This window comes from Hemitrygon akajei, chromosome 4, assembly GCF_048418815.1.
Source record: "Hemitrygon akajei chromosome 4, sHemAka1.3, whole genome shotgun sequence".
NCBI classification, from domain to species: domain Eukaryota; kingdom Metazoa; phylum Chordata; class Chondrichthyes; order Myliobatiformes; family Dasyatidae; genus Hemitrygon; species Hemitrygon akajei.
In genome coordinates, this window is record NC_133127.1 from 155,980,556 (window position 1) to 155,999,931 (window position 19,376).

The 19,376-nt window shown below is 38.1% G+C and overlaps 1 protein-coding gene across 2 annotated transcripts in view; it reads right to left on the reverse strand.

Annotated features, from left to right (window-relative positions):
• Positions 1-900: 900 nt before the first annotated feature.
• ska3 (spindle and kinetochore associated complex subunit 3) overlaps positions 901-19,376 on the reverse strand; it is a 36,035-nt gene continuing 17,559 nt past the window's right edge. Inside the window, exons 5-11 of one of the 2 annotated variants that reach the window (XM_073043705.1) lie at positions 18,374-18,803; positions 12,454-12,551; positions 8,754-8,917; positions 3,142-3,357; positions 1,861-1,967; positions 1,674-1,731; positions 901-1,435 (exon numbers count right to left, since the gene is read on the reverse strand). In XM_073043705.1, the coding sequence (XP_072899806.1) occupies positions 1,713-1,731; positions 1,861-1,967; positions 3,142-3,357; positions 8,754-8,917; positions 12,454-12,551; positions 18,374-18,803 (1,034 nt within the window). In that variant the 3' untranslated portion in view covers positions 901-1,435; positions 1,674-1,712. The remainder of the gene's footprint in view (positions 1,436-1,673; positions 1,732-1,860; positions 1,968-3,141; positions 3,358-8,753; positions 8,918-12,453; positions 12,552-18,373; positions 18,804-19,376) is intronic. The other variant, XM_073043706.1, reaches the window with a different exon arrangement.

A 19,376-nucleotide genomic window follows, 5' to 3' on the forward strand; every position in this document is an offset into this window, starting at 1 on the left:
TTTCATTTCCTCTGTTACCCTATGTCCTTGGCCCATCCATACATCTGGGAGATTGCTTGTGTCTTCCCTAGTGAAGACAGATCTAAAGTACTTATTACATTCTTCTGCCATTTCTCTGTTTCCCATAACAATTTCACCCAATTCATTCAAGGGCCCAACATTGTTCTTAACAATCTTCTTTCTCTTCACATACCTAAAAAAGCTTTTGCTATCCTCCTTTATATTCCTGGCTAGCTTGCATTTGTACCTCATTTTTTCTCCCCGTATTGTCTTTTTAGTTAAGTTCTGTTGTTCCTTAAAAATTTCCCAATCATCTGTCTTTGCACTCACCTTAGCTCTGTCATACTTCCTTTTTTTTAATGATATGCAATCTCTGACTTCCTTTGTCAACCACTGTGGCCCTTTTCCCCCCTTTGAATCCTTCCTTCTCCGGGGAATGAACTGATTTTGCACCTTGTGCATTATTCCCAAGAATACCTGCCATTGCTGTTCCACTGTCTTTTCTGCTAGGATATCCGTCCATTTAACTTTGGCCAGCTCCTCCCTCATGGCTCCATAGTCTCCTTTGTTCAACTGCAACACTGACACCTCCGATCTGCCCTTATTCTTCTCAGATTGCAGATAAAAACTTATATTATAGTCACTACCTCCTAATGGCTCCTTTACTTCAAGATTGCTTATCAAATCCTGTTCAACACTAAATCAAGTTTCGGGGGAGGAACTTGGCTGCTCGGTGTGCGCTGCCTTTTTTCGTAACAGCGAGGTGACGTAAAGCGAATGTTCGAAAAACGGGGTCACCTGTACATGGAAACAAGTTTGACCTGGGGTTTTCCTCAGTGATTTCCCCCCCAGCTGTTTCTTGATGGTAGTTCTTCAAATGAAATGTTTGAAATCCTCACGTACACCAAGTGTATACTTTATTTGCTAATGAAAATATACATAAACCAAGTAATTTTATAAATATATTAATGTACAAAATTGAGAATTTTACAGAAATTATGATCATGATGACCAGTGTTATAACTTTGTTTGAATTTAAAATCAATTCCATAATCACACACTGAATGCCAAAAAAAATCAGTTATTTAGCTTCAAATAATGCATCTTATTCCAGCATATTGAGCCTCAAAAATGGATTTCTTCACATACCTAACTGCACTTTAATTATTTGATCTACCTTTGCAATGTGCCAAGAATATGGAAACAACTATATGTTTCACTAATAATTGAATTTATTCTACAAGAACTATTTACATGTATCTCTTCTGCCTATATGGATCCGTTGTTGCTTCTGCACCTGGTTTTCAACAGCACAGATCCTCTTCCAGGACTACTCTTCTGGTCATATTCAGACTTTTCCAACTAATCTGATGTATTATTCCATTCATTTTTGAATTTCTTGCGCCAAGACTTCAATGTACAAAGAGATCACATTCTAGAAAAATAAACATTATTAGAACATTACTTTTTCTAAATTGCTAAAAGTTTACATGTTTAAACATTATTACCACATCGATAGGCCACTGAATAAAATTACTGCATCATAATACAGCAAAATTATTCTTTATACTATAATTAATATAGTAAAACCCATTAGTACTTTACTCTGTAACTTGGCCACCATGCAAATATTTACTGGGCCACAAAGATAAAAGGTATAAGAGAAATAATACCTTAGGACAAATTCCAAGGATGATGATATTGAAGAATCCCTACCTAGTACCTTGAAAGCTGTATAAAAAGAGCATGCTGCATTGTATCAGAGGGAAAATGTATTCAAAATGAGGTATAGCATTGAATCAGAATTTCTGACAGATAAATTTAAAAATACAAACAAAATAATTAATGATTCCAGCTTACCTATTTTCCTTTACAAATTTATTCCTTGGCACAGGAGTCATTAGGTTAAAGGAAGTCAAATTTTCCCTGTTAGATTTTTGTCGATTTGTATCATAAGATGACAGAATCTGGCAGAAATTAAACAATTAGTTTACCATAGCAAGCAAATTATGAACTATGATTTTAAAAGTAGTAACATTTAACTTTTATTATATTTCTTACCTGAATATCAAATTCTACAGAACAGCTTATGATCATGGTAAAATGAATGGTAGGTATATAATTTTACAATAAAGGTGTTGTCCATTTTGCCTACCTTACACTTGCTAAGTTTTTTTGAAACTGCTTCTTAAACACAGCTTATATTTATACAATGCCTTGCAGACAATAAAAAGCCCAAAATTGTTTGAACAAGTGTTAACTAAATTTAACAATACCTCCCAAGTCTTGAGACATTAGATGAACAAAGCTATAATAAAATAATGAAGCTCCTGACAAGAGCATTAAAGAGAGGAATTGAAAAAAACAAAGTATTTTCAAATCTTAAGGCCACGACAGCACAGATATTTTTGCTGAACGTAAAGTCATTAGAGGAAAGGATGTGCAAAAAACCAGAACTAGAGATTCATAGAAGGTGGGGGGGGGGGGGGGGGGGGGGAATTGGTGATTGACCTAAATAAAGCAAGGCCACAAATATTTGAAAATGAAGGTTAGAATTTTAAAATTAACATGATCCTGAATTGGATACAAAAGTGAACACAACTTGACATATGCTTCAACAGGAACAGAAGCTTTTGGGCAACCTGATTTCACAAAATGTGAAAGATGGAGTATTTTCCAAGAATTAAGCTATGTTTAATTCCACCCTTCTGCTGCTTCAGTCTTTATACTCTCTCCCCCCAGTTTTTTCCTCCTAAAATTGTGCCTTTACAACCTGTGGTCAAATTGAATAATACTTACTTCTCATTAGGATATTCCATTTTAATTTTTCCCACTCTCGATTTACTATCATACCAAAAATATAGTTTGAGAATTATTTTGCACTCTTTTTATTCTTAAGTTTTAGTCCTCTAATTATTGACTTGCTAAAACCAATTATGGCAGAAAACCCCCATTCATAATTTTTCTTACAATAAGAGATCATATCAATAAAATCCTTCCTAAAGTAAGATACCCCAAACAAATAGTATACCTACTGTGTCTATAATAGTGTAATTTTAGGAGAGTCTCTTCAGTTGAAATCATATGCTGCACTTTATTAATTTCTGTTCAATTTTGTAATATAATAAAAGCAAATCCAACCTTTAGAACATCACTTGGAATTTGTGTGGTCATTTCTGGAACTTTTGGTGTATCAAGAAGAATTTCATAGTTAGACATTATCGGCGGAGGTGATGGCGATTTGTTGTATCCATTCAGAAAGCCAAAGGAGCTCATAGCTGGTAGCTGAGGTTCTTTTAAATCAAGTTCACCTGATGCTTCTTTTTGTACATATGCCTCATTTTTAAGATGTTGCAACTAAATTTAAAAAAATTAATATGAAATATAATAATCCAGCATTAAAGGAAACAAGATTATTTGTACTTAATTTAACTAATATTATCTATTTTTCCTGCTGAGATTGCCTCATGTTATTTTCTTCTCATGGCTACCCAAAAACGCAACATTCATTTTCTCCTTTGGCTAGTTGAAGCAGTGATAATTAGGTTCTTTAATTTCATTTCTCTATAATTCCATAATCCAATAAGCAGGTATCATGTGTGGATTAGCAGTTATTGTTTTTGAGAGGGGTCAAGTAATTTTACCACTTTGGTGCCTCAATGCTGGTGTGCTATTTTCCACATTGGGATTTTACAAGAACATTGTAGTTATTACATTTATTCTTTCCAATAGAACATTAAATATAATTTGGGAACATCAAACACAGATGCAATATACAATGATATAAATTTCAGATTATAATGGTCAGAGATGTACTATAAAAAACTTTCTTGTGGATATTGATGTAAGGGAAGCTTATTTTGTAATAACACAGAATTCAGTTAATAGCAAACCCATTGTGTATCCAATTGATCTAGAAGAAAGCTTCACACAAAGGTTTAGTAGTGTCTTTGGTGAGTGCTTCCCCTTTGCCAATGTCTTGTATTAACTGAGCTCCACTTCTAGAGGAATCCTTGCGTTTAGCAACTGATGTCACTAATTTCTTTGTTTATCATTAATTTCTTTGTTTTCTAATGACTATGGGTATTCAGTCCTTTGAGGCTATGATAGATATCAGAGAAATCTCAGTCAATACTATTTCTCAACAACAGCATTTCAGAAAGAACACCAGACATCTGTTGTCTTGGACAGTCTCATTTCTGTATCTCATGTTCTTTTGTCCCTAGTTCCATCAAAATCTGCAGCAGTCACAGAATTCAATGAGATCACTGCTCTCTTGGACAGCTGTGCTGGTTAGCAAGTCTGTTAACAATATGTATATATTATATCTTAAAAGCAAAAAAAAATTATATACACACACTCATTAGGTACGGGAGTGGTACCCGGTGTGGTCTTCTGCTGCTGTAGCCCATCCACTTCGAAGTTTGATATGTTGTGTGTTCAGAAGTGCCCTTCTGCACACCACTGTTGCAATGCATGGATATTTAATTTTCTGACTGTCACTTCCTGTCAGCTTGAACCAGTCTGGCTATTCTCTTCTGACCTCTCATTATCAAGGCTTTTCACCCACAGAACTGCCGTTCAATTGATTTTTTTTGTTTTTTGCAACATACTCTGTAAACTCTAGAGATAGTTCTGCATGAAAATCCCAGATCAGTAGTTTCTGAGATACTCAAACCACCCCATTAAGCACCGACAGCCATTTCACAGTCAAAATTACTTTTCCTCCCCATTCTGATGTTTGATCCGTACAAGTAATGAAACGCTTAACCATAAGAGTCACAGAACACCTGGACCATAATCGTTCAAAACTCTCCCATCCACGTACCTATCCAAATTTCTCTTAAATGTTGAAATAAAACCCGCACCTACCACTTCTGCTGGTAGTTTTCTCCACACACTCTCCACCCTGAGTGAAAAAGTTTTGCCTCATGTTTCCCTTAAACATTTCACCTTTCACCCTTAACCTCTACTTCTAGTCTTATCCAACCTCAGTGGAAAAAGCATACTTGCATTTACCATGCAGAAATTGTTTGCATGCTTTTATGTATTGAGCTGCTGATACATTATTTGCTGATTAGATATTTATATTAATGAGCAGATGTACCTAATAAAGTGGCCACTGAGTGTGATTGATAGATAATATATACACAGGCACAATTCATCTATATATATATATATATATATACATACATACACACACACACAGTTGTTGGTTGTATCTTGACGAACAATGGGTGATGATAATCATTATAGAACAGTACAGCACATTACAGGCCCTTCAGCCCACAATGTTGTGCCGACCCTCAAACCCTGCCTCCCATATAACCCCCCACCTTATATTCTTCCATATGCCTGTCTAGTAGTCTCTTAAACTTCGCTAGTGTATCTGCCTCCACCACTGACTCAGGCAGTGCATTCCACGCACCAACCAGTCTGAGTAAAATCCTTCCTAATATCCCCTTTGAACTTCCCTCCCCTTACCTTAAAGCCATGTCCTCTTGTACTGAGGACATGGGGAAGAGGCGCTGGCTATCCACTCCTATCTATTCCTCTTAATATCTTGTACACCTCTATCATGTCTCCTCTCATCCTCCTTCTCTCCAAAGAGTAAAGCCCTAGCTCCCTTAATCTCTGATCATAATCCATACTCTCTAAACCAGGCAGCATCCTGGTAAATCTCCTCTGTACCCTTTCCAATGCTTCCACTTCCTTCCTATAGTGAGGCAACCAGAACTGGACACAGTACTCCAAGTGTGGCCTAACCAGAGTTTTATAGAGCTGCATCATTACATCGCGACTCTTAAACTCTATCCCTCGACTTATGAAAGCTAAAACCCCATAAGCTTTCTTAACTACTCTATCTACCTGTGAGGCAACTTTCAGGGATCTGTGGACATGTACCCCCAGATCCCTCTGCTCCTCCACTACCAAGTATCCTGCCATTTACTTTGTACTCTGCCTTGGAGTTTGTCCTTCCAAAGTGTACCACCTCACACTTCTCCAGGTTGAACTCCACCTGCCACTTCTCAGCCCACTTCTGCATCCTATCAATGTCTCTCTGCAACTTTCGACAATCCTCTACACTACCTACAACACCACCAACCTTTGTGTTGTCTGCAAACTTGCCAACCCATCCTTCTACCCCCACACCCAGGTCGTTAATAAAAATCACGAAAAGTAGAGGTTCCAGAACAGATCCTTGTGGGATACGACTAATCACAACCCTCCACCATGACCCTCTGCCTTCTGCAGGTAAGCCAATTCTGAATCCACTTGGCCAAACTTCCCTGGATCCCATGCCTTCTGATTTTCTGAATAAGCCTACTGTGTGGAACCTTGTCAAATGCCTTACTAAACTCCACGTAGATCACATCCACTGCACTACACTCATCTATATGCCTGGTCACCTCCTCAAAGAACTCTATCAGGCTTGTTAGACACGATCTGCCCTTTACAAAGCCATGCTGACTGTCCCTGATCAGACCATGATTCTCTAAATGCCCATAGATCCTACCTCTAAGAATCTTTTCCAACAGATTTCACACAACAGACGTAAGGCTCACTGGTCTATTATTACCTGGACTATCCCTACTACCTTTTTTGAACAAGGGGACAACATTCGCCTCCCTCCACTCCTCCGGTACCATTCCTGTGGACAACGAGGACATAAAGGTCCTAGCCAGAGGCTCAGCAATCTCTCCCCGTGCCTCGTGGAGCAGCCTGGGGAATATTCCGTCAGGCCCCGGGGACTTATCCGTCCTAATGTATTTTAACAACTCCAACACCTCCTCTCCCTTAATATCAACATGCTCCAGAACATCAACCTCACTCATATTATCCTCACCGTCATCAAGTTCCCTCTCATCGGTCAATACCAAAGAGAAGTATTCATTGAGGACCTCGCTCACTTCCACAGTCTCCAGGCACATCTTCCCACCTTTATTTCTAATCGGTCCTACCTTCACTCCTGTCATCCTTTTGTTCTTCACATAAATTGAAGAATTACTTTGATATTTTGTTTTTGTGTATATATATATATATATATATATATATATATATATTTACAATCGTTTATTCAGCACAGCTATATATATACACTTCTTGGTGCCTTCTTCCACCTGACTAGATTTTCCACCTCACTTGTCACCCATGGTTCCTTCACCCTACCATTCTTTAACTTACTCACCAGGAGAAATTTATCCCTAACATCCTGCAAGAGATCCTTAAACATCGACCACATGTCCTTAGTACATTTCCCTGCAAAAACATCATCCCAATTCACACCCGCAAGTTCTAGCCTTACAGCCTCATAATTTGCCCTTCCCCCAATTAAAAATTTTCCTGTCCTCTCTGATTCTATCCTTTTCCATGATAATGCTAAAGGCCAGGGAGTGGTGATCACTGTCCCCCAGATGCTCACCCACTGAGAGATCTGTGACCTGACCCGGTTCGTTACCTACTACTAGATCTAGTATGGCATTCCCGCTAGTCGGCCTGTCAACATACTGTGACAGTAATCCATCCTGGACACACTTAACAAACTCTGCCCCATCTAAACCCTTGGAACTAATCAGGTGCCAATCAATATTAGGGAAGTTAAAGTCACCCATGATAATAACCCTGTTATTTTTGCACCTTTCCAAAATCTGCCTCCCAATCTGCTCCTCGGTATCTCTGCTGCTACCAGGGGGCCTATAGAATACCCCCAATAGAGTAACTGCTCCCTTCCTGTTCCTGACTTCCACCCATACTGACTCAAAAGAGGATCCTGCTACATTACCCACCTTTTCTGTAGCTGCAATAGTATCCCTGACCAGTAATGTCACCTCTCCTCCCCTTTTCCCCCCTCTCTATCTCTTTTAAAGCACTGAAATCCAGGAATATTGAGAATCCATTCCTGCCCTGGTGCCAGCCAAGTCTCTGTAATGGCCACTACATCATAATTCCATGTATGTATCCAAGCTCTCAGTTCATCACCTTTCTTCCTGGTGCTTCTTGCATTGAAGTACACACACTTTAGCTCTTCTACCTTACTACCTTTACACCCTTTATTCTGCTTCTCTTTCCTCAAAGCCTCTCTATATGTTAGATCTGGCTTTACTCCATGCACTTCTTTCACTGCTCTATCGCTCTGGGTCCTTATCACAAAGCTGGGTGGAAGGCATAGAGATTCTAAGATGCAAAGTTGACGAGGGCAGTCCAAAGCTTATGAAGCAAAATGTTTGGCCCAGCTTGGCTGCAGGAGCTGCTGGAAGGAAGTTCAATGATGTCCAGCTGCCTTCATGGTTCCGCTCCGTATTTGCTGTTTGGGTTTACTCCCACAACCTTCATCTCTCCTGAGACTACCCTCAAGGCAGTGGGGCTATTTACCCATTGCTGGGGATCTGGTTCATGAGCATCAGGGTGTGTTCCACACACTGGTGGACCTGCATGCTACATGTGTAGGGGCCAGACCTCTTCCCCATCCTCTGTAGTTCAGCCTCCGAGTCCGAAAGGAGTTTAGTTTCTGTGTGTTGCCAGTGAGGAGGCACTACACAAGGCCTGTTGTTGGAGAGGCTATGGATTGGCAGGGAGACACTTACTCATTTGGCTCTCCTTTTCACAGGACTGCTAGCCAGAGGTGGAAGCTGAAAGTGAGAGCAACTAGCACACTAGACACAGCACTACAACCATTTTATTAATATGCACACACACCCACATTTTATTTATATATATATATTTATTTCCACTTGGCTGAAGATCATACTCACAGTAGATTGCCTTTTCAGCCAGGGCGTTTCAAAGTTTGGTACTACTGGTGAAGAAATTGAACCATTTGATTTCCTATTTTCATCCACTGAAACTTGGTGGTTAGCCTTATTTATTTTCAAACCAGGTGTGCAGAACACAGGAGGCAGAGGAGAATTCAACTTATCTGTTAAAATATGAAAATAGATTTCCAGACAGGACTGATATAGTTAAGTATACCGATGCAGAATTAGAAACTCAGACTGGAGTACTAATTCATGAATGAGCAGAAGGAAAGTACTTTGGATAGTGAGCACAGATGAATTTAATAGAAAAAAAATAAGAAAATACTAAAAATATTACAGCAGAAAATCACATTTAACAGACCAAAATCTTTTAAAATTAATTTGGGTGTACTACAAGATAATTTAAGCATATTTCTTTGTTCACCAGTATAAACATTACCAGTGAATTACAAAATCCTTGATAAATAATTACTTATAATAGAGAAGTGGGAAAATGACCTAATGTTAAGTTAAAAATATATGAGAGGATGGTGGTGGGTGGGTGGGGGTGAGGCAAGAAAAGGACTGAGAGGATGCAAAATCATAGGCTCTCTACAAATAAATTGCCATAACTCAGGAGATAATCAGATTACCACCTGTATTTTAACTTGAATCTATCCTGTACAGTTCAGATTGCTAGCTGCTAGCTCATAGCAATGATGAGATTAGTACAGACAGGTACTTGATAGCTGAAATAGTTGGGGTGGGGTCAAAGGACCAGTTTTATTTCTAACTGATTTTTCTACATAAAAAGGCTTCTGATTTTAATAATGAGTGAAGGCTCAGTGACTGAGGAGAGGGCAGGGGATGGGAATGAGAGCACCAGGTCAGAAAGCGGAGGATGGAAGAGGAATGTAGATGTCAGATCCTGAAAAAAAAAACACAGGCAGGAGCAAAGCAATTGATATGAAGACATGAAGCGTGTGTATTTTAATGCTAGGAGTATTATGGTAAAGGTGATGAACTTATGAGCATAAATCAGTACATGGAACAATGATGTTGTGACCTAGTTAAGGGAGGGACAGGAATGGGTGCTTAATGTCTCAAGGGGGCACCACAGTAGTGTAGTGGCTAGTGTGACACTATTACAGCTCGGGGCACAGGAATTCGGAGTTTAATCCTGGTCTCCCTGCGAAATGTGTGGGTTTCCTCTGGGTGCTCTGGTTCCTTCCCACAATCCAAAGACGTACCAATTACGGTAGTAGGTAAAATGGTCATTGTAAATTGTACCGTGATTAGGCTAGGGTTAAATCGGGGTTTGGTGGCAGTGTGGCACCAAGGGTCAAAAAGGTCTATTCCTCATGGTATCTCTAAATAAACAAATACAGTCGGCCCTCCTTATCCGCGGATTCAACCAACCGTTGATCGGGAAAACCCGTAAGTTCTCTCTAGCACTCATTTTTTGAGCATATACAGATTCTTGTCATTATTCCCTAAACAATACAGTATAACAATTGTTTACATAGCATTTACATTGTATTAGGTATTATAAGTGATCTAGAAATGACTTAAAAGTACAGGCAGTCCCCGGGTTTGAATGAGTTCCAATCCTGAGTCCATCTTTAAGTCGGATTTGAGTTGGAACAGATACATCCGGTATTATTTAGCGTCAGTTAGTCAAACGTTTTTCTTAGTATATAGTACATATTTTACTTTTCTATGCATATAAAACACTTAAGAATCATACGCATTTCAATAATTAAACCACTGCATTGCTTAGTAATAATTGTAGCTTTCATTGGAGCAGTGCCTTTCAAATGCTCCATTAAAATTGTTCCGACCGTTGACCCACTGTAGCCTAATGCTTTTCCAATGACAGATGGCGTTTCACCTCTTTCCGATCGCTTTATTACTCCCACCTTATTTTCAATCGCGATCGTGATTATTTTCGTGAACAGAAACACCGCAGATTTAGAGCTACACCGGTTCCTAATATTCACTGCACTGAACATGTTAAATTAAGTCAGGGGTTCCACTGGGTCCTAAAGACCACCGCATTGATTCAGGTTAAATAAGGGACTTGAGCATCCGCGTTTTTTGTTATCCGCGGGGTGTCTCAGAACCAATCCCCCGCAGATAAGGAGGGCCGACTGTAAATGCAAATGTATAATTAGGGAGTGGATGGGACCACTCAGAGATAAAAGAGGGAACATTTATTTGGATGGGTAGATGCAGAGAATGTGGGTGAGGTCCTTCATGAATACTTTACATCAGCATTCACCGAGAAGCATATGGAAAATAGGGAGATCAGTGCCAAGTGTATTGATATACTAGGGCATTTCAACGTAAAGGAGGAAGTAGTGTTGGGCCTCTTAAAGAGCATTAAGGGCAACTCCCTTAACAGTTTCGATGACCAGAGGGATCTTGGAGTCCAAGTTCATAACTCCCTGAATCTGGCTACATAGATTGATAAGGCTTGCCTTTATTAGTCGAGGCATTAAGTTCAAAAGTCAGGAAATTATGTTGCAGCTTTATACAACTCTAGTTTGACTGCATCCAGAGTATCGCATACAGTTCTGGTATCACCATTATAGGAAGGATGTTGAGGCTTTGGAGAGAGTGCAGAAGAGGTTTACCAGGATGCTGCCTGGATGAGGAGTGCATATGCTATAACGAGAGGCTGGACTAACTTGGGTTGTTTTCTCTGGCACAGCAGAGGCTGAGGGGAGATCTGATAGTTGTTTATAAGATTATGAGAGGCATGGATAGAGTAGACAGACAGTAACTTTTTCCCTCCAGAGTTGCAATGTCTAATATCAGAGGGAAAGGGGGTAATTTCAAAGCTTGTGTGAAGGGCAAGTTTTAAAAAAATATAAACAGAGTGGTGGGTGCCTAGAATGTGCTGCCAGGGGTGGTGGTAGAGGCAGAAGTATTAGGGACTTTTAAGAGACATTTAGATGGGCATATAATGGGAGGGAAATGAAAGGATATGGACATTGTCTAAGCAGAAGAGATTAGTTTAGCTAGCCATTGATTACTAATTTAATTGGTTTAGCACAGCACCATGGGCCGAAGGGACTGTTCCTGGGCTGTAATATTCTATGTTCCAAGAACCTTAGTTACAACAACCATTTGGAGACTTGTAGTTGGGGACTGAACAATACATTAACGTTTTCCTCTTGGCTTTACTATTTTATTCTATTAATTATGATATTAAGTCCAGGGTAGACATGATGAATATTGAGCTGAGATGGATTTGGGAATTTATGATCTGTCCTACATGCAATCCTTCACATCTGTCTGTATTACATTTATTTGCATATTCATGCATATTTTAAATTTTGTAGCCCACAAGTGGTCTGCTTGGATTCAATTAACAGTCTTAGTTTGTAATCAATGACAGATCTGAACTACTTTTATGTTTACTTATTTCAAATTGTAAGCTGCAATTCATAAACCACTAAGCTAATATATAACAATTATATACAACACTAAATTTTACAACTTGAATGTTAATTCTACAGAAAATATTAATATTCTAATATTTTTTAAAAGATCAATTTCTAACAATGTATTCTCATTTAATCAGAATGTTTAGTTTGTATTTCCAGCATAAACGTAATCAACAGACCAATTAATAAATTAAATGGGTATATCAAATAATTTGCTATAATAGGCTTTTGATCTCAAAATCAAAAATGTATTACGTAATACATACCATTCAACACTGATTGGTGTGACATACAATGCACAAAGTCATCCTTCAATGAATGGGCTTTCTGTGGTTGATTGTCTGCAGTTGATAGAGGATTACAACTGGAAACCATTTTGTTTTGGGATGGGAGAAAATAATACAAGGAACAAAAAAAAGAGAGACATGTATTTAAAGATTGTAGTATTGACAAAGGAGGTCAGTACAATCATTGGGAAAATCATTTATTGTTACATTTTTTCCTTAGGAAGAATGGAAACATGATTTTCCTCTTTCTGAATTACAAATGCTGCAAAATAAGTTACATGAAGAACCCAATAGTACTACCCCTCACATGATAGTCAATTCTGCAAAGTTGCTATAAATGCTCTTATTTTGTAATTTATTTTTTATTGAATCATACAAACATTTCCATAAGATGTATTTGAAATACATCATATATTCATGTTTGCCACAAATCTCCACATAGTATTTATCTGAGGTATACACTTATAGAAAAGAACTAACAAAAGGAAAACTATGTATAAGTAGGGAGTGATCTATTTTTTACAACATAATCATTGATTTGTGAGAATAAAATCAGGCCTATGGGGTGTTATGTAGTTAAAACCATTTTTCCCAGTATGAATCAAATTGTTCCAATTTATGATTGACAGACGCTGTTATCTTCTCCATTTTGTAAATGTCCATTGTAATTTCCATCCATGCGTTTAAAGTTGGTCTCTCCTGTGATAACCATTTCCTAGTAAGAGTCTTTTTACCAGCCACCAGCAGTATATTCATTAAATATTTATCTCTTTTCAACCATTCTTGAGGTATATACCCAAAATATATGGTCTTACTTTCTAAGGGTATTTCACATTTAAAAATGTCTTGTATGGCATTGTGTAACCCACTCCAATAGTCTTTGATAATGGGCAATCCCATAAAATATTGTACAGGTCCACAATCCCTTATCCGAAATTCTGAAATCCAAAAAGCTCCGAAAACCGAAGTCCTTTTCGCCAACAGCTGACGTCACTCAGGAGTGATGTGGCAGCATTAGCAGAGGCCACCAGATGTCAGTTGTGGCTCAGCGTTCGTACTGGTTACACATGCATTTGCTGTTCGCTGATATTTTGTGTTCACTGTTGACTTTGTGTTTAATTTCACTGTGAAAATGTCAAAAAGAGCTGCAGATACCCCTATGGGTAACAATGAGAAAAAAAAGGAATCATCTATCATTATCAATAACACAGAAAGTGGAGTCATTACAGAAGCGGTGTGTCTGTGAAGCGTCTTACTGAAGAATATGGCGTCAGAACTACCATTGTATATGATTTAAAGAACCAGAAAGACAAGTTACTGAAGTTTTAAAGTGACAGTGACGTTCTACATTTATTCCAGTAAATCATTTACCGAGTGTTGATTTGGTTTGTTTCAAGCAGTATATTTTTGTTTTATTGAATGATTTTGTTGGAAATAAAATATTTTTGCTATTATTCCCTAAACAACACAGTATAACAACTATTTACATTGTATTAGGTATTTTAAGTAATCTAGAGGTGATTTAAAGTATATGGGAGGATGTGCGTAGGTTCGGAGCTCCGCCAGGTCCTAAAGTCCACCCGCACTGAAACAGGTTAAATAAGGGACTTGAGCATACCTGTTTTTTGGTATTTGCGGGGGGGTCCCGGAACCAATAAGGAGGGATTCTGAAATGCTTAAAGTTCTGAATTCCAAAATGCAACTGGCCCCAAGGATTTCGGTTAAGGGATTGTGGACCTGTAATGGTTTGAATTTTGATTTCTACAATTTCTCCAGCAAACAGGGAGGTTACTATCATAATGGGATTTCTGAGAGGGTGTAGTAAAATATCTTATCAGGTTCTTCCACCCAAACTCCCTCCATTTCTGTGAACTAGTACACTTTCATTGATTCCTCCATATTATTGTCCATTCTTCCTCAGATATAGTTATCCCTTCTTCCTTCTCCAATTTTGTTTTAATGTATGAAGTCAAGTGTGTTTTAAGATTTGACAGAGCCTTATACATGCTTGAAATGATTCTACTATCATTATCTGAATTAAATGCTTTTCTAAACAGTTCTATCAAACATGTACTTGCCTCGGTTACATTTTTCACCCTCCTATTAACATAATGTCACATCTGCAAATACCGATAAAAAACTTGCTTTTCTAATAGGTGTTTCTCTTTAAGCATTTCAAATCAGAACAATGTTCCTTCTTTCATTATATTACATAGAACTGTTATTCCTTTGGCTGTCCAGTCCTTAAATCTAGCATTCAGTTTATTTGGCGTAAAATCCGAGTCATATGCACACCATTTAAGAATTACAATATCTCCCTCTAGTTTATATTCTTCTATAATAGTTTTCCATATTTTAACTCTATTTCAACCATGGGTTATTAATAGTATTTATATAACTTTGTAGGTTGTTATCAGCCAAAATTGCCTGTATGGGGATGGGACGTATCCCCCCCTCAATGTATTTCCATTGAGTGTCATATGATGGGTTGCACCAGCATATCACACCTCTCCAATGTACTGCAAAATAATAATCTCTAAGAGAGGGTAGGCCCCATCCCCCCCTCCCTTTCCTTGGCCAATTGCAAAGTTTTGAGATGAACTCTAGGTCTTTTACCTTGCCATATATACCTTGAAACATTTTGTGCCATTCATTGAATTGATTTTAGTTAATCTCTATTGGTAGGGTCTGAAAGAGATATAATAATCTGGGCAATATATTCATTTTAATGGACTCAATCCTTGAACTGAGACTAAAGAAAGGAATTAGATTCCATCTTGTTATGTCTTCCTTAATTTTTTTTATATATAGGCAAATAATTGCATTCTGATAGTTTTGCCAAATCTTTTGGCACTTGATGCCCAAATATTTGGAAGACTCTGTTTGCCATGCCAAGGGATATCTACTTTCAATTTCTCTTGATGGACTATAGTTATATGAAAGTAATTGGGTTTTATCTATGTTAATCTTGTATCCTGATAATTGACCATATTGTTCAAAGGATTGCATCGATTTAGATAGAGTATTTTAGAGCTATTAATTTTGTTCCTAATTTTTAAAATTTCCTCTAAGGTATCCTGCGCCAAACTCAGTGTTTTTTTTATAGTTCCTTCAGCTTGTTTTGTAATTTCTCTAATGTTTTATTCCTTATTTTTTTCTTATATGAAGATATCGCTATAATTTTCCCTCTTAAGAAAGCCTTCAGAGTATCCCATAGAATGGGAGGTGAAACCTCTCCATTATCGTTGAATTCTAAGCAAAGACCAATTTCTTTTTTAATTTGTTCCTTAAAATAGGGATCATTGAGTAGTCTTGAATTTGGTTTCCACATAGTATTCTTTGGTTGTAGATCAAAATCAACAGATAAATATATAGGTGCATGGTCACTTAAATCTATCGTCTCAATTCCACAGGTGTTAATTTCCAAATGTTATGAAATAGTCTATTCTTGTATATAAAGAATGAGGGGCAGAATAGTGAGTGTAATCCCTTTAGTCGGGGAAAAGGTCTCTCAATATATCAATTAGACCAACATCAAAAAATGTGTTAACTTTCTTACGTAATGACTTTGTTTCAAGGGATTTTCTACTGGAAGAGTCTAACTTTGATTGTAATTGTAAATTGAAATCACCCCCCACATATCAAGGGACCTTCTGTTTCCGTTACTATAATATTAGTGATTTTCTGGAAGAAAATATCATTTCCTGGGGTTGCGTATATATTCAACAGAGTAACGGAATTCCCGTCTATATTCCCCCTTACTAGAATATATCTGCCCTCCTTATCTCCAATTTTGAATACTTTTTCAAAATTTAACTTGCTTGAGATGAGAATAGCAACTCCTCTCCTATGTCTTGATTTATATAAGGAGAAAAACAAATTAGTGAAGCCTATTCTCTTTAGTTTTCTATGCTCATTATCATTTAAATGAGTTTCCTGTAAATATACTATGTGGGCTTGTTCTTTCTTCATTTTAGATAGAATTTTACTGCGTTTAATTGGATTCAACAGCCCATTGACATTAAAATATATGAATTTTACCTTGTCATTAATCATTTGTATTTATCTGTCAGTGTATCATTGAAATTAGCAGAAAAGAACTTAGCCGATCTACTCCCTGAACAAGTAAGAACAAAGAAACGCAAATGAGAAAAAAGGTAACGAAGATGTGATTCCGAGGCTGAGGTCTCTAGTAGATGACCCTGGGCTGAGCTAGAGGAAACGTCCAGCTGTGGGGGATAGCCTCTCCTACCTATGGGCTGAGGGCCCCCACTGCAGCACCCATAAAAGTAAGTGAAAAAGTCTATGTCCATTACACAGAAAAGACTTCCCTGTGTATTCCTCCCATATATATATTCTCATTTAGGTGGGGAAGGAGGAGTGAATGAATGAATAAAAAATAAAATAACAGAGTAATAGTAAATCCACATTGTAATAGGTATTTCTTGAGATAAATACAGTATCATCTATTTTGGCTTCTGTTCAGCTTATCAACACTTTTGAGATTAGTCAAACCTTATATCTCTTCTGGAGGGGGTGAGGGCTGTCTTATGAAAACTTGCTGTCTCTCCCTGATATTCTTCTCCCGTCCCCTGCTTTTTCGGTCCTCCCACCATTTCCCAGGCGGAGCGGGATAGCTGCTCAGCCAGGCTTTCCCTTGGTGTGATCATGTTGACGGGCAGTCCTCTGTTCTTCGTGTCTGCAGTCGCCTCCTCCACTGTCTGGTACAGCTGCGTTCCGTTCTCATAGAACACTCAGTTTAGCAGGGGACAGAGGTCTGGAAGCTAATCTTTCTCTGCTTTAACACTCACTTCACTTCAGAATATTCCTTACATTTTTGCAGGACCGCTGGGGGTTCATCTTGATCAAAATATATTAATCTCCCGTTCAAAAATACCTTCTTTCCCCAGGCCTTGCACAGAATCTCTGCTTTGGTTTTGTAGCAGAGGAATCGGATTATTATTGACTGTGGCTTGTCTTCCCGATCCTCAGAGGGTCTCAGGGCCAGTGTCCGATGTGCTCTCTCGATGTCAAGCTCCTTAATTGGAGGAATCTCCAGTGCGTCCCGTAGTAACTTTCCCACAAGCTCCACCATAGACGACCCCTCCGTTCCTTCAGGAACATTACATATCTTTACATTCTTCCGTCGAGACCTCCCTTCTTGGTCGAGTAGTTTATTTTCTTGTTGATTCATCAATTTTATCATCTTGCTTAGCATGTGTTCCACATTTTGAGCACGATCTTTCACCTTTTCAATTTATGCCTCTGCTTCCGCTATTTTTTGATTAACGTTGGTGAGCTCAGATTTAATATCATTTAGTTGTTGTTTTATGTCTTTACGGAAGTCCCGTATCTCTTCCAGAACTTTTGCTAAACTTGCCTCTTCGTTTGAGTGAGGGTTAGCGTCAACTTTGCCATCTTATGCCTGTGTACAGAGCTGTTCTCTGTGTTTTCCTCGTTTACAGGCTCTGCAATGGCGCTGTTTTTGTTTCCATCCCTTTTCCCCATTCTTGTCCCCCTTACCAGTTCAAGTATTATCAAGAGATTTTGTACTTGGCGGTTCAAGGGGCAAAATACGTACTTTTTCGGAGGAGCTGTTATTTTAGGCAGCCATTCTGGATGATGATGTCACTGGAACCCTGCTATAAATGCTTAGGAAGGAAATGAGATTAAAATCTGCAGAATGTTTTAATGTTCATGCAGAAATGAGAAAATGCAATATAGCTGCTGTTATTGCAAAAAGTAAATCCAGAATATGGTCAACAGTAGAGATCCTTAAGGTATAAAATCAATAATGAAATATTCCTAAAAATCAGTCATTATTAATTGTTGAAATCACATACATAATTGGAAACTGAATGGAAAAGTATGAACAGTTCGAAAAATGTTTAAAATTTACCTGTTGATATTCAGTTGATCACGTTTATTATACAGTGCCAAAGTAAAGTCGTTTACATAGCCTGTATGTTCATCAATTTCAAAATTTTCCATCTTGGGTGTAAGAAGCACATCATCTCCCAGCTGCAATGTACATTTTGGTGTCTTTGGTATAACTGGACCTTGAAATGCGGAAGATTGCGTATCGTAATTTCCAGAGAATCCATCAGTCATTTTGGGATCTGAAGGCAGAGGACATTCTTGTACCCCCCAAGCACTTCGAAACATTAAATGACCAAGTCCAAAATCTTCAAGCTGAGGGGTACGCGTAGGGTCACTTAGCAAAGGCTTTTCATGCGTTGGAGTAGTAACTTCATCGTTCTGTGATTCAAGATTGGTTTCAGAATTTGCTGCCAATTCAGTTTCAGTTTCCATAAGTTTCATCTGCGGTTCTAGAAGGAAAAAAATACTGCATTTATTTGGACAAGCAATGCACAAACAAAATGCTAGAGGAACACAGCAGGCCAGGCAGCATATATGGAAAAGAGTACAGTCAGTGTTTCAGGCTGAGACCCTTCATGAGGACTTTGGATATTGCCTACTTCCCTTTGCCCTAAAGCATTGAGGATTGTATAACTTTTCAGGAACATTGTCCAAATACTTTGGTGATGAGAGGGAAAGGACATTCTTGACTATAGGAGGCAGGTTTTTTCTGATTTAATGTTTATGACCAGTGGTATACTGTACAAATTGGTGCTGGGATCCTTGTTGTTTATTTTATATATATATATATATATATTATGGATGTGAATGTAGGAAATATGATACCAAGTTTGCAGATGATATGAAAATTGGTGTTGTGGATAGAATGGAAAGTATTCTCAGGCTACAGAATGACACACAAGATAAACATTTGGCAGTGTTGGTAAATGAAATTTAATCCTGACAAGTGAAAGGTGAGGTATCTTGGGAAGTTAAATAGGGGTAGGAGATACAGTAAGTGGTAGGGCACTAAGGAATGTTAA